The sequence below is a fragment of the Vespa mandarinia genome, chromosome 10 (genome assembly GCF_050613455.1).
Source record: "Vespa mandarinia isolate Hongniang chromosome 10, ASM5061345v1, whole genome shotgun sequence".
In the NCBI taxonomy this organism is placed as follows: Eukaryota; Metazoa; Arthropoda; class Insecta; order Hymenoptera; family Vespidae; genus Vespa; species Vespa mandarinia.
The window spans coordinates 2,666,511-2,680,023 of NC_140819.1; the positions used below are offsets into that span (position 1 = coordinate 2,666,511).

Below are 13,513 nucleotides of genomic sequence, written 5' to 3' on the forward strand. Positions count from 1 at the left end.
TTCCGTCAATAGATAGTGAGAATCGTCAGATAATATTCTTAATACGTTGCGTAGAAATTTGTCATGTTCCATGGAAACTCCTTTGGAAAGTCCAGAATTTTTAATTGTACTTTATCACTTACTTTCTCCTGCTTTTAACCTTTACGCAAAGAGATTATTTGTCATAAAGTAGAATTGTTTCAAGAATTTATTTATTGCAAAAAATTTAATTATTTTTTAAAAACTTTCTCTCTCTCTCTCTCTACTAATCTAAAAAAAAAAGTCAAACCACGTATGTATATGTATATATATATATATATATATATATATATATATATATGTTTCATTCTTTCTCTTTTTTTTTGTTTGTTTCTTTGTGCGCATGATATATAATCACTTTATTAATAAGTTATGTAAAACATACGTCGTATAAAAAAGTTGTTCTTGCTCAACGTTAACATTTTACCAACATTATTACAAATCAAAGATAAATAATCTACCATTGTAATTGCTATTCTTAAACGTCAATAATACTGCTTCGTTTTTTATCTACATCAGTAACGTCCAAGTCGTTACCGAGACTTCCAACCCTGCCTCTCATTCCGATGTTATTTCCAACTTGTCCCGTTGCTTTCAATTTTTCTTGCATTTGTGCTAATATGTCTTGCATTCTTCGTATCTGCAAAAAAAAAAAAATAAAACACAATTTTACTATCAATATAATATAATATTTTATATATATATATAAAAGAAATTTTAGAAAGTATTGATTGTTCTACAATTCTGGATCATAAAAATTAGATTATCCATATTTATTCTTACCTCTTCATCCTTTTGCAGGAGCAATCTATCCGTGTCAGATATATTGTTTTCAAAATGTGGACCCGAATCTCTTTTCAATTTACTGTAAAAAAAAAAAATATATATATATATGTACATATAAATATGTAACATGTTCATTAATAAAAATAATTATGCATGCGTATATGAATTCACAATGTTTTCTTTATCTTCTTTTTTTTTACAAATTCTAATATAATTCTAATATAATTCGAATGAAATAGAAAAAAAAGATATTTGAAAATATCCATCGTCAATACATGCAATTCTTTTCTATTTCTTATTTTTTTCCCGACTCGTTATTTTTACAGCTAATAATAAAATCTTCGATTATAGATATAGATATATAATGTATATATATATGTTATTATGCTGTTATTATCTGGCACGATATAATCTGAATTACACATCGATGACCGTGACTTTATTGATAGCCACTGGAACAATTAAATGTAGAAATGACGTGTGTAAATACGACTCCTTTATTAAAAAAAAAAGAAAGTCAATTGAAAATTAATCATCTTTATTTCTTACAATATCATCAAGTGTAATTAATTATGGGAATTGGATAAATTTCATTTCTTTGACTCGTAAAAATAATGTAAAATCATACAATTAAATTATTAATAAGTAAGTGTTATACTAATACATAAAGCGTTAGATATGTTATCCGAGACGTCATAGAAAAGATTGTGTTAAGTCAAAATCAAACAAATCATATAACATATTTATATTTATTAATAGGTGTATATTAATTTATTTTCTTTTTTTTTACACGTGGAGAAACACACACGTGCGCGCGCGTTTAATTTTTTATTCATTCGGAAAAGAAAGTCAAAGAAAGCTATTGTCTCAAGTTATTTCTGTTGATTCAAGGTCTTTCATCATTTTAATATATGTACAATAGATTACGTGATCATGTTCGATTATATTGTGTTTGAATCATCTTAACGATATATGCGGTATCGTTCAATGAATTTAATTTAATCCATTGAAAAAATGAAAAACCAATGATTGTATGCGACTTAAAACACGTGATAGGTGATAAGTGTTAAGTGATAAGATGACGAGGTAACATATAAATAAGCAGCCCATTCTTCATGAAATTCTTTTATCAAATTCGCTATTTTTATGAAGTTTACTTTGACGTAGCTATTTTTTCTTTTTTGTATAGCTATATCTCCCACTTTCACAGAAATATTTTTTTTCTTAAAAGAGCACCTCTTCGTATTTCTTCCCATTGACGCATTAAGCTTCAAAGAAGGAATCATTGCATCGTTTACACAATGATAGCACTACACAAAGCTCATACCAGTCATCGCCGTGACCAAAGAAAACCTTGTAATCTCTTTTAGAATTAGTCCTGTATATATGGATTGTATTGAATTGGTTTCACAAGTGGTACGTATATATTAATACGAAAGATGATACAGATTTTAATATAAAATTCTTTTAAATTAAATTTAATAGAATGTTTATAACTATTGTTTATTGTCAGATATATTTGAATTAATTTTATTTTTATATTCATTGAAAATTTTTGAATGAATTATTTATGTTGTTAAAAGATTTCTTCAATTTATTTTTCATTGTTTCAAGTAGTTTTATCTCGAATAACATTGATAACGCTCTATGTATAATAGTAAGCATGCATAAATACGTATGTACCTACTGAAATACAATAATTATTTACATGCGTAAATACCTCCGTTCCCGTATTGCTTGTTGTGATATTTGTGAAATGCATTGGGCCCGAAAATTCTCATAATGTACATCTTGTGTTACGTCCTTAAGATCTTGCATATGCGTTGATATCAGCATTGTTCGGAGTTTCACAAAGTCGCTGTGCTTTGGATTCTCGACTATGATCAAAATTATAATGTTGAAGAATATACGATAATTTTTGTTAAATAGATAACTGAAAAGTTTTTTTTCTCTTTTCTTTGTTTTTTTTTACTTTTTTCTTCTTTTTCGTTTCTTTTTTTTTTTTCTTTTTTTAAAGTACAACGAAAACCTATCAAATAACATTTACAATGTTTTCACCTAATTGCTTAATATTTCCACCTAATATCTAAAGAGATATTACAAAGCGAAAATGTTCTTCTGTTCGATAATATAATTAAACTGCAATATATTGTAGTATACGATTCGAAAAAGATCACGTGATTGTTCCACTTACATTGTTTCATCAGCATCAGACACCTGCTTTATTATATAAAGTACGTATAATATTATGCAAGCATTGGTATAAGATATAAGAAAAAAAAAGGAAAGGAAAGAACAGAAAAATCCAGCATAAAAGAGTTCACCTTCTACGACTCCCCAAGGATATTGTCGACCATGAACTTTCCTTCCTGCTACTTCCAAAACGGTAGAACTACCCACGACCGCAAAAGGTATACATGCTTTCAATTCTTTATCTTGTTGTTTAAATTCTTCGTCTTCGTCGCTATCACAATCAGGGAATTGATATATCTACGTAAATACAAATTAATTTTTACCGATATCACATCTTCATTTTTTTCTTCTTTTTTGTTTTTTTTTCTTTTTTTTTCATCGAAATACACAGAAGGATAGATATGATTTTAATATATATATATATATATATATATATATATATATATTATTTATATATTATTTATATATATATATATATATATTATTTATATATTATTTATATATATATATATATATTATTTATATATATATATATATATATATATATATTTATATATTATATATACAAAGAAAAATAATAAAATATACAAACAACAAAGTTTACCTGAATTTCATGTTCTTCTATATCAGCAAGAATTCGTTCCTTCAATTTTTTAACTTCCTGTGTAGTAAGTGTATCGGCTTTTGCGATTACAGGTACTACGTTAACTTTTCTATGTAAACGTCGTAATACTTCGAGATCCAATTGCCGTAAACTAAAAATATTTTACAATTATTAGTTATATAAATTAGTTAAATAAATTGGGATTATTCCCCTAATACAAATCGGGGAAATAATCTCCGTCTGTTTTTTTACTTACCCATGACCATATGGTGGAATAAAATATAAACAGCAATGTACCCTATTATCTTGAATATTTTTTCTATTTAATCCACTTTCATCGGTGAAATATTGACGAAATTGTTCATCGATATATGCCAAGCATGGTTTCCATGTGTCTTCACAATTAACAGCATCTCCAAATCCTTGATATTCAAAGAAAAAATTGTCATAAGTATATAACTTGTATAATAGTCTGTAAATTGTATAATAATACGTAAATAAAAATAATAATATGTAAATAGTACAATATTATATTATTTGTAAACCTTTTCTTTTCGAAGTAGATAGTAAAAAAAAAAAAAGAAAGATGAATTGTTTTATTAATAATTTAATTCACCTGGTGTATCTACGATTGTTAGACGTAATCTAACACCTCGTTCTTCTATATCCATTGTTTTTTTTTCAATCGTAGTAGTTTTATCAATGCGCTCTAAAAACAAAATGTGTTATAATCCATATAATAAATATAACGATAATTTAATAAAATAAAATAAAATATCAAGAGATTATATAAATATATTCATACATTCAATTAAATATGTACGTACAAACCTGAAGCATCTGGGATACGTCGTTCTTTGTATAAATCTCCAAGAAAAAGACTATTAATAAGCGTTGATTTTCCAAGTCCAGTTTCGCCTAATACCATCAAGGTAAATTCGAATCCTCTTTTAACCGATTTTCTATGTACTTGTTCGGGAAGAGTGGCAAAACCGATGTAATCCCTGTCTTATTAAATAGAACAAAGAAATAATTGAATATTAGTGTTTAATAAATTATTAAATTAAAATTTATTTTACAATTTATTTATAAATTATTTCATAATTTTCAGATCGATATATTTCACTCATAAGATTAGTAATAAATAAAAAAAAATATATATTTATCTTTGACTAGTTAAGATTAGAAAAACTCACATTATTCTAATCACAAAAAATGTTAATAATTCGTTATAAATAACTTCAAGCTTTTTGTTGTTGAGACAAACTTCTCATCGAACGTATGACGATATTTTAAATGATTTTTATTTATAATCTTATTTGCATTAAACTCATCGATGATAAAACCTAGTAAAGATCAACAGGAAATAGAACACGTATTATCGGGCATATCAACACACTACGTAGTTGTATGTATTATCGTTCTAACAGAATAATAAAAGTAAACTGTCAACTCTCTACCAATGTATTGTATGCGTCTGGGTTGCGAGAACGCCCGTTGCTTCTTCGACCGTCTGCGCTGACGCACTATTGTACCGGCGATCAATAATCTGTACTTCTATATTTTTTCTAATCCTCTCTCTTTCTTTCTCTTTCTCTCTCTCTCTCTCTCTTTCTCTATTTGTACAGAAAACACTATATAGCAAGGTTCAATCGTTAATAATCGTTAATAATCAATGACCACAGTAAAATAGATTATTTCTCTTTTTAACGTAATTAATATTTGTCGTTTATTTAAAAAAAAAATTTATATATATATATATATTATTTTAAGATTAAGTTACATTGAAAATATGTAACTATAATTAAAATAAAAAATAATATATTTTCTTTTTCGAAATACAATATTATATATAGTTATGCAAATTAAAATTGTATTATTGCAATACAAGAGTTTCAGCTCCTCCTCTGCGTACTACAATCCCATCATTATGTTTACTATCTTCTGCACATTGAATTTTGCAAGTGAATATTCTAAAATAAAAAAAATTATTTATAATTTTATCTCTTAAATTAAAATATCTATTGGATATACATACGCTGCAATTTGATTCCATTGTTGTGTTTGTTTTTCATTTTTACTAGCATCTTTTTCAAGATTTTCTTTTTGAAGTTTTAAATTTTTCATAATTTCTTCTTCGACCGCAATCGAATCGCTAAACTCATCTTTTAAACTTCGGCTATTATCAGAACTTGACGATGCCTAAAAAAATGTATCGATTGTTTAAATAATTTTAATCATAACTATTCAATATTTACTTACATCCATTTCTTTTTGTATTCTTTGTTCCAAACTTTTCATTTTGGATAATGCTTCTTTGAGCCTTTCTTTTTCTTCTTTATCCTTTTATATAAACATTTATATTGTATTTTTTATCATACACACACATATACAAATATATATTACCTTCGCTATCTTCTCTTTTAATTGATTTATTTCAAATAATACATTTCCTGTTGGACTTCCGATAACTGTTTCTAAAGTCGACTGAACTGTGTTAGCTTTCCTATAACGTTCCTCCAAGTCACGAGACTTTTGTCGTAACGTCTGAGTTTCTGTAATATTATAACATAGATAAAAACATTAAAAATATGTGTCTACATGTTATAAAATTTATACTTTTTATACCATTTAATAAAGGTAGGAGTTTAGCACGTAGTGCAGATATCATTTTGAATAATTGCACATTTGTTGAAAATGCATTGGCCGGTGTGTAACTATCAGGAATCGATTGCTTTCCTAAATCTAAATTTTTATTTCCTTGGTCTATTAACGCTGCCTGAAATATATAAATAATAATATAATAATAATTTATTTTTTAAATGAATTATTTAATTTCTTAATTATTATACAAATACCTGTGTTTTAAGAATAACGGCCGTTCGTTGCAATACTCCAATTTCAGCTTTCAACGCCGTCAATTCTGCCCTGTAACGTTTGTACGAAATACTTTTGATTTTTAAATGAGCTACGTATTTTTTCAAATCTTCTCCCTTAGGTGCCATCTCTTCCATAAAGATTTTCGATTGTTCTCTTTTCTCTTCTAATTTCGTTTGTAACTCTTTCAAACGATCATTTGTATTCTCTAATCGTTCGAGTACATTTCGTTTCATATTTGATATTGTTGTTGCTTGTTGACGAAATGGTTCCATTTTATCATTATCAGTTTTAGTGATCTACAAGTAAACAATTAAATGAATAATATATGATCGATTGATTTTTTTCTTTTCTTTTCTTTTTTTTTAGAAAGAATAATATATCATGCTACCTTTGTTTCGACTAAACCTTGAATTTCTTTTGTTATTAAATCTAATTTGTTCCTTAAAGTTGTTATTTGATCTGGTCCTAAATAAGAATATCCTCGTACTGACATAAGAGCAGCTATTCGTTTTTTTTTCATCTCAATTTCATAAGCTAACTTCTCTTTCATTATGGCAGTCTGTACGGTCACCTCGTCCGTTAGATGTTGTATTAATGTTTGAGGTGTTATTTCCTCACTAGTTCGCTTTAATGTTTGCAACTCACGTTCTATTCCTTGAAAGGATATCTATATGCAAATGAGATCAATCAGACTTCAGGCGTTGTGACTATACCAATTAATATTGATCATTATTTAATATTTATGAAGTTAGATTTAATTTTTAAACACATACGTGTTAAATGAAAAATGTTAATAAGTTATACAAATAAAAAATAAAAATTGTGAATGAAAATTGTATATACTTGTAAACCAGACATTATCTTGCTTTCTTGTTCTTTCTGTAAAGCAAGATCACGTTCTCGATCTTTTTCCATACGTAAGGCACGAGCTGCATCCAAAAGATAAAATGCAGGTTGAGCTTTAACTTTCATCTTCTCGATACGTTGCAAAACTGCCTAAAAAATATTGAAATATTAATTTTTTAAAATTTCATTAATTTTCATCGTCAATTATCTACCTCTTTTTCTTTTTCCATTGCTTTGAGATCTTCGGTAAATTCAGCAGCGATCTCAAAATTCTAAACATGAATGAAAATTATTAGAAATGAGGAAAATTATTTTATTATAGCTTTATCTATACCTTTTTACCGATCTCCCTTTCCTTATGAACAGTTTTAAATTGATTAACCATATTCGAATATTGTTCGTACAGTGCTGCTATTTCTGGATCTCCTAAATAATCTGATGGAATTTCGATCTATATAAAAATTTGTAAAAAATAATCAAAAAGTAAAATAATAAATAAGAAAATTAATAATATTACCAATTTGAGATGAAATTATCTACCTTAACAAGAAAACGTGCCAAATAAGCTCTTTGACGAACTATATCTTTATGAGTTAATAACCATGTTAAAATTGCATATATTGTTTCAGAATCACCTCGAACGATTCCTTGTCTACGTTATAAAAAAAAATAGTATTTACATGAAGATTACATATATATATATATATATATAATCGGAAAGCAAAAATGAAGTTTTACCGAAAAGTCACTGGATCAGAATTCGGTTGATATTTAAGTATACGAAGAGCAGAAAGAATACGTACTGAACTCTGTTCAGCGGTTTCAGTTTTAATATCGATTTTTGGTGCATCTTGTTGTTGTATTTTTATCAATACATCACTTAAGATCTAAAAAAAAAAATTTTTTTAATTTAAAAAATTAAATTATAGTTTATACAATATTAATATATATATATTAATTATTAATATATAATATATATAAATTATTAGTACATAAAACATAATAGATACAATTTCTTCCTAATTATATAACATTAGATCGAAATGGATATAATATTTTTTCAAAGATCAAAATTTTTTCAAGATGATGTTATTATATGTGAAAACAATATATATGATTATATGCAAAAAAATCATCGATAACTTTGATAACTCCAAAAATAAATTGAAAAAAAAAATACTTTTGTCGTATGTTAAACATTTGATAACATTCATATTACATAAAAAATATTTTTTGCATCGTCACAATTCAACGAGATATTTAGATGACCTTACTTAAATAAACTCTCCTGTATATGTGTGTATGTATGTGTGTGTTTTATTACCTGTAATAAGTCCTCAGGATTCAAAGCACTAAAACCAATCAAATTATAATTTTTTTCTAACAATTTATTAACTTCTGCTACGATAAATTTAATATTTTCGCTCATCCTTGCAATAATTATCTTAAAATATTGCACGTATTGTTAATAATCGATCTCCACGTGTCAAGAATTCTGAATGGAATAGTTCACGTGTTGTTGCATTCGGTTGACCTAGCAACCATATGCTCAACATATATCAGTCAGAAGATTGTTATATATTTTTTACTAATCTATATATTATTTTCCAAAATAAATGATCCAAACATCGTCTCAACCCATTCCTTTCTTTTTTCAATTCTACTTAGTTGTTTGTGTCTATAATTATTTCGAATATTTTCTACAAAAGTTGTCATGTATTGTCGATCTGTTAAATGTATTATATGACTTCCCATCAATCCTTCCACTCGTAATTTTACAGGTTTGTAACTTATACTGTAATCACAGAAATTGAATTTTCGATTGATATTTCCAAAAATAAATATAATAATATAAATTCATTTATGTCTTTTTTAAACAATAAAAAATATAAAATATAAATAAATGTAATATCAATTACAATTTGTTTGTCGATTAATTGACCGTAATTACCATTATTATACAAAATACATATATATGCCTATATGTCATAGATCTTATACGATAAAAATAAAAAACGTACAAACTTACGCGTATTTTACGTGCTCGGTTTCCCACCATTTCAATGGTTTTTCATATGGATCTAAACTTAAAATAAACATCGATTGTTTTTCTTCAGTTTTTTCAACATGTTTCTTTCTTTTACTAGTTTTTGAAGGATCCTTAACCTTCAGTTTTTTTGCTTGTTCGTTGTATCGTGTTTTTTCATTTTCTTGTTTAGATTTTCTATGTTCATACATATTTTTAATAAGGCTTAGAATATGCAGAAATTGCTATAAGTAAATTAATTATTTTATCAAGAAAGAAAAACTAAAAATTTAAAAAAACAATTACAAAATTCAAAAAAGATCGAAAGATTAACTTTAATTTTTCTTCATTTATTACGTTAAATAATTTCGAAAAAACGAACCAATCAAATCTTTGTATTTAGATATTATATTTCACCCCATTCTTACAATGAAACCTCATTGGTTGTAATATGAAAGAGTATGCGCATTAATCTACTGCGCAACTGCTGATTAGATTTCTTAAAATGTAAATATCACGTATATATATGTAAAACACAGCTCTGATAGATGAAAGTACATGATGGATTTTTATTATATAAATGATATAAAGTAATAATAATTCGTGCGATTTCTAGTGTTAACATAAGAAATATGTATTTTAATTATATTATTTTGCGAAATTCGACAAAAAGTTAGTTTGGATGAATGTTATATTTTTATTTAATTATTTAAATATATTTAATAATTAAATTTGCAGTATATTGATAAATTTTTTTTTAATACATGTTAAAATTTAATTAAATATAATTATTTCAGAAATTTAGAAGAATAGGTTAAAATCAGTATAGGGTTTCAGTCTAATCAAAGAACAATATTAAATGATAGGTTATATCATATCTGAGATGTAATCAATAAAATTTTATATTACTCGATTATATTTCAAATCAAAATAAGTTATTTTTCTAGAAATAAAAATTATACACCCAAGATTTTTATATACATCTTTTATGAAAATGGCGAATAAACCAAAAGTTTTGATTACACGACCGGATATTCCTGGTAAAGGATTAAATCTTCTCCACGAACAGTATGTAATTATTTTTGCCTTATTCAACCTTTATTTCATATGTAATAGATCCTTTTTAGTTAATATATATATATGTATATATATATACCTATATTTACTATCTTATCCATGTATATTTATTTTCAAGATGTGATGTTATCTTATGGAACAAGCAAACTCCTATTCCTCGCTCAGAATTATTATCAAAAGTGCTTGGAGTATCTGCTATATTTTGTACATTGACTGATAAAATAGATGAAGAAATATTAAATGCAGCAGGAGAACAATTACAAGTAGTTGCTACAATGTCAGTTGGTACAGATCATTTAGATTTAAAAGCATTAAAAAATAAGAATATTAAAGTTGGATATACACCGGACATATTAACTAATGCTACAGCTGAATTAATTGTAGGATTGCTCTTAGCAACTTCCAGAAGATTATTGGAAGCAAATAAAGCAATCTATAGGTAGCATACTTAATTAGTAACATTTGTTAATAGATTAAAAAGATTTATATAATAAAATAATCTTTATAGAGGTGAATGGAAAGCTTGGGCACCAACATGGATGTGTGGTACAGGATTATCAAAATCAACTGTTGGTATTGTTGGACTTGGTCGCATTGGATGTAAAGTAGCTGAGTGCTTAAAACCTTTTGATGTATCTAGAATTTTATATACGAGTAGAACTGTAAAACAAGATGCTTCTAAATTTAATGGAGAAAAAGTTGAATTAGATAAGTTACTCGAAGAAAGTGACTTTGTTATAGTTACCATAGCTTTAACACCAGACACAAGAGAATTATTTAATACTCAAGCATTTGAAAAAATGAAGAGATCTGCTATATTTATTAATGCTAGTCGTGGAGAAGTTATCAACCAAAAATCATTAATAGAAGCTTTAAAAAAGGGTACCATTAAAGCTGCTGGTTTGGATGTTATGACACCTGAGCCCATTCCATTGGATAATGAACTTTTAAAATTAGATAACTGCGGTATGCATTATTTATTTGCACAAAAACATATCTAATGTATATATTTTAAAGATTATTGTTTGTTTTAGTGGTTTTACCTCATATTGGAAGTGCTACTATCGAAACAAGAGAAGAAATGGCAAAAATTACAGCAGAAAATATATTAGCCGTTTTAAAAGGCGATAAAATGCCAGCACCACTTAATCTATAAATTAAATTAAAAACATTTTATATTAAAAATATTAATATTTTTTAAAATAACATAATGATAAACATTAAGTGTTATTACACAATTTATATTATATTATATAAAGAATAAAATCAGAATAATTAAAAACATTATTTATACATGAATTATAAAATTTACAAATTGCTATATTATAGTAAAATAATATTTATTAACTTATTGAAACAAAATGATCACCTAATTACTTATTGATTAGATGCACAGTTGGAAAAGTAGATCTCAATACTTACCAACTGAATTAATAAATCTATGCGTTTCACAGTTTCCGTATATGTAAGCGCACAAATGTATTTTCATTAATTTTTTTCACTTGGAACGATGTATATATGCAATTTCAAAAAATACACATTACATAGTCACATATGAAGGACATATATATATATATGCTGTCAAAAAATTGACGTTCATATACAAATAACATATCGAGCTCATAAACACTTCGTACGTCAGCATTAAGTTGTCAGCAATGCGTTTAGTCAAGGCGACCATTATTTCACAAGCATATAGCAAAAAGGTTAAAACAATATTTCTTCTTTCTCTATTTATATTAAACTTTATCTTTACCATTTGTTACATCGATACTGTGTATAGTGGTTAGTAACAAGTAACGTAAGATGTTTAGAATAGATTGATAGAGGATCACTGACTTTAAATTTTCTTTATTTTTTTTATTTTTTTAATAAATCTTCGTGTTTCGTAAACCATATAAGTGCAAAAATATATAATCCCACTAAAACTATATGGCCTTCTAACTCTCTATAATGGCCATATATTATAAATCACACACTTCACATATTTACGTTGCTTAATATTATGCATAAATATAAAGATTATATATCATTTTTTTAATATATACGACAAAAAGTTAGGTTATAACGGATCGAAAAAAAACAATGCTAATACAATTAATTTATTAGTATGAGAAAAAAATTTTCCAAGGACATACATACATACATGATTATTCGTTATATATTTTATATTTTCTAGTTGAATCAATAGTTTTTTATCTGTAATTGCGCAGTTGTCTTTAATGTTGACATGAAAGAAGTACGTTTTGTTAAGTCAAACATAGATACAACATACATAAATGGGTGTGTGTATATATACATATACATTTAATATATATATATGCATAATATATATATATATATATATATATATATATATACACATAAATTTAATATATATATACATATAAATATATTTGAATAAACAAGACAGAATATATATATGTTCCTTTACGTTCAAAAAATCGTTCAGATTTCTTCTATCAAAGTTTTTTAATTACAGACATACATAACATATGAACCGTATAATAAATCGATACAAACATCCTTTAAGAACGAAAAGTGTTGACTTCGGTGATCAGTGCGGTTCGATGGTCATATGACTGACTCGATTTTATCTTAAATAACGTGTCCTTTTGTATTCATCATCCTTCAATTTAATAATACAAAGTAGTATACATATTGTGATTTAGTAATATTAGTAAACACATTGCGAATTAAGACGTAAACACCAAGCTAAGTTCGTCACTCTTATCGTAAGTACATATATATATAGTCCGTATCTACAATACATTAATAAATAACTAGATGAATCCTGTTTCGTTTATTGGAATGAAAATAAAAAATTAGACAAATAAAATCTATCAAGTTTATCATTATTTCGCAGAAAAGTTCTTATGAGTTCATTGATCTCTTTACATACAACAATATTAATTAAACTTCGCTGTATCAATTAAACAGATAAATAAATATATAACAAGATATTATAATGGTTATATGTAATTCCATTGTTTTAGATGAAAAAAAAAACAATAAAATTCGTTTTATATCTTTCTCATAAATTATTAGTAATAAAAATAAAAAAGGAAAAAACAAGCAAACAA

General features: G+C 26.0%; 4 protein-coding genes across 7 annotated transcripts; 1 reads left to right on the plus strand and 3 right to left on the minus strand.

Moving 5' to 3' along the window:
* Nucleotides 1-310: 310 nt before the first annotated feature.
* Nucleotides 311-5,121, minus strand: Septin4 (septin 4). Its single transcript, XM_085659903.1, has 9 exons — nt 5,062-5,121; nt 4,433-4,609; nt 4,218-4,310; nt 3,858-4,023; nt 3,602-3,752; nt 3,129-3,294; nt 2,513-2,681; nt 802-883; nt 311-658 (listed from the first exon to the last, which is right to left on the minus strand). Exons 2-9 carry the CDS (start codon nt 4,527-4,529, stop codon nt 497-499), a joined length of 1,086 nt encoding a protein of 361 aa, XP_085516029.1. The 5' UTR covers nt 4,530-4,609; nt 5,062-5,121; the 3' UTR covers nt 311-496.
* Nucleotides 5,122-5,190: 69 nt separating this feature from the next.
* LOC118444765 (intraflagellar transport protein 81 homolog) lies at nt 5,191-8,786 on the minus strand. The gene is made up of 13 exons (XM_035873361.2): nt 8,652-8,786; nt 8,066-8,214; nt 7,868-7,979; nt 7,662-7,778; nt 7,540-7,599; nt 7,325-7,477; nt 6,870-7,148; nt 6,460-6,777; nt 6,230-6,380; nt 6,008-6,156; nt 5,864-5,944; nt 5,640-5,803; nt 5,191-5,574 (listed from the first exon to the last, which is right to left on the minus strand). Exons 1-13 carry the CDS (start codon nt 8,754-8,756, stop codon nt 5,478-5,480), a joined length of 1,935 nt encoding a protein of 644 aa, XP_035729254.1. The 5' UTR covers nt 8,757-8,786; the 3' UTR covers nt 5,191-5,477.
* A 114-nt stretch (nt 8,787-8,900) lies between these two features.
* LOC118444770 (uncharacterized) lies at nt 8,901-12,535 on the minus strand. Of its 2 annotated transcripts, XM_035873371.2 has the most exons (3): nt 11,853-12,535; nt 9,357-9,598; nt 8,901-9,122 (listed from the first exon to the last, which is right to left on the minus strand). In XM_035873371.2, the coding sequence occupies exons 2-3, from the start codon at nt 9,563-9,565 to the stop codon at nt 8,921-8,923; spliced, it is 411 nt and encodes a 136-aa protein (XP_035729264.1). In that variant the 5' UTR covers nt 9,566-9,598; nt 11,853-12,535; the 3' UTR covers nt 8,901-8,920. The 2 variants fall into 2 exon arrangements, with proteins under 2 accessions (XP_035729264.1, XP_085516033.1); XM_085659907.1 differs by lacking the exon at nt 11,853-12,535 and having other exon boundaries at nt 9,357-9,894.
* Nucleotides 9,860-11,655, plus strand: LOC118444739 (glyoxylate reductase/hydroxypyruvate reductase-like). Of its 3 annotated transcripts, none has more exons than XM_085659906.1 (5): nt 9,860-9,943; nt 10,301-10,421; nt 10,549-10,869; nt 10,939-11,396; nt 11,465-11,655. In XM_085659906.1, the coding sequence occupies exons 2-5, from the start codon at nt 10,342-10,344 to the stop codon at nt 11,584-11,586; spliced, it is 981 nt and encodes a 326-aa protein (XP_085516032.1). In that variant the 5' UTR covers nt 9,860-9,943; nt 10,301-10,341; the 3' UTR covers nt 11,587-11,655. The 3 variants fall into 3 exon arrangements, with proteins under 3 accessions (XP_085516032.1, XP_085516030.1, XP_085516031.1); XM_085659904.1 differs by having other exon boundaries at nt 9,872-10,025; XM_085659905.1 differs by having other exon boundaries at nt 9,884-10,025; nt 10,151-10,421.
* Nucleotides 12,536-13,513: the final 978 nt, after the last annotated feature.

What these genes read in the sequence shown, in the direction of transcription:
- Septin4 (XM_085659903.1), bottom strand. Translation starts at nt 4,529, where the DNA reads ATGGTATTAGGCGAAACTGGACTTGGAAAATCAACGCTTATTAATAGT. An exon ending in TCCTTGGGGAGTCGTAGAAG is followed by an intron (nt 2,682 to 3,128) that starts GTGAACTCTTTT and finishes TTTTGATCATAG; the next exon opens with TCGAGAATCCAAAGCACAGC. An exon ending in TCCTGCAAAAGGATGAAGAG is followed by an intron (nt 659 to 801) that starts GTAAGAATAAAT and finishes TTTTTTTTGCAG; the next exon opens with ATACGAAGAATGCAAGACAT.
- LOC118444770 (XM_035873371.2), bottom strand. Translation starts at nt 9,565, where the DNA reads ATGTATGAACATAGAAAATCTAAACAAGAAAATGAAAAAACACGATAC. An exon ending in ACCGAGCACGTAAAATACGC is followed by an intron (nt 9,123 to 9,356) that starts GTAAGTTTGTAC and finishes CTGTGATTACAG; the next exon opens with TATAAGTTACAAACCTGTAA.
- LOC118444765 (XM_035873361.2), bottom strand. Translation starts at nt 8,756, where the DNA reads ATGAGCGAAAATATTAAATTTATCGTAGCAGAAGTTAATAAATTGTTA. An exon ending in CAATGGAAAAAGAAAAAGAG is followed by an intron (nt 7,478 to 7,539) that starts GTAGATAATTGA and finishes AATATTTTTTAG; the next exon opens with GCAGTTTTGCAACGTATCGA. An exon ending in CCGTTATTCTTAAAACACAG is followed by an intron (nt 6,381 to 6,459) that starts GTATTTGTATAA and finishes TATATATTTCAG; the next exon opens with GCAGCGTTAATAGACCAAGG.
- LOC118444739 (XM_085659904.1), top strand. Translation starts at nt 9,986, where the DNA reads ATGTATTTTAATTATATTATTTTGCGAAATTCGACAAAAA. An exon ending in TTTGCGAAATTCGACAAAAA is followed by an intron (nt 10,026 to 10,300) that starts GTTAGTTTGGAT and finishes TTATTTTTCTAG; the next exon opens with AAATAAAAATTATACACCCA. An exon ending in TTAAATCTTCTCCACGAACA is followed by an intron (nt 10,422 to 10,548) that starts GTATGTAATTAT and finishes TTTATTTTCAAG; the next exon opens with ATGTGATGTTATCTTATGGA.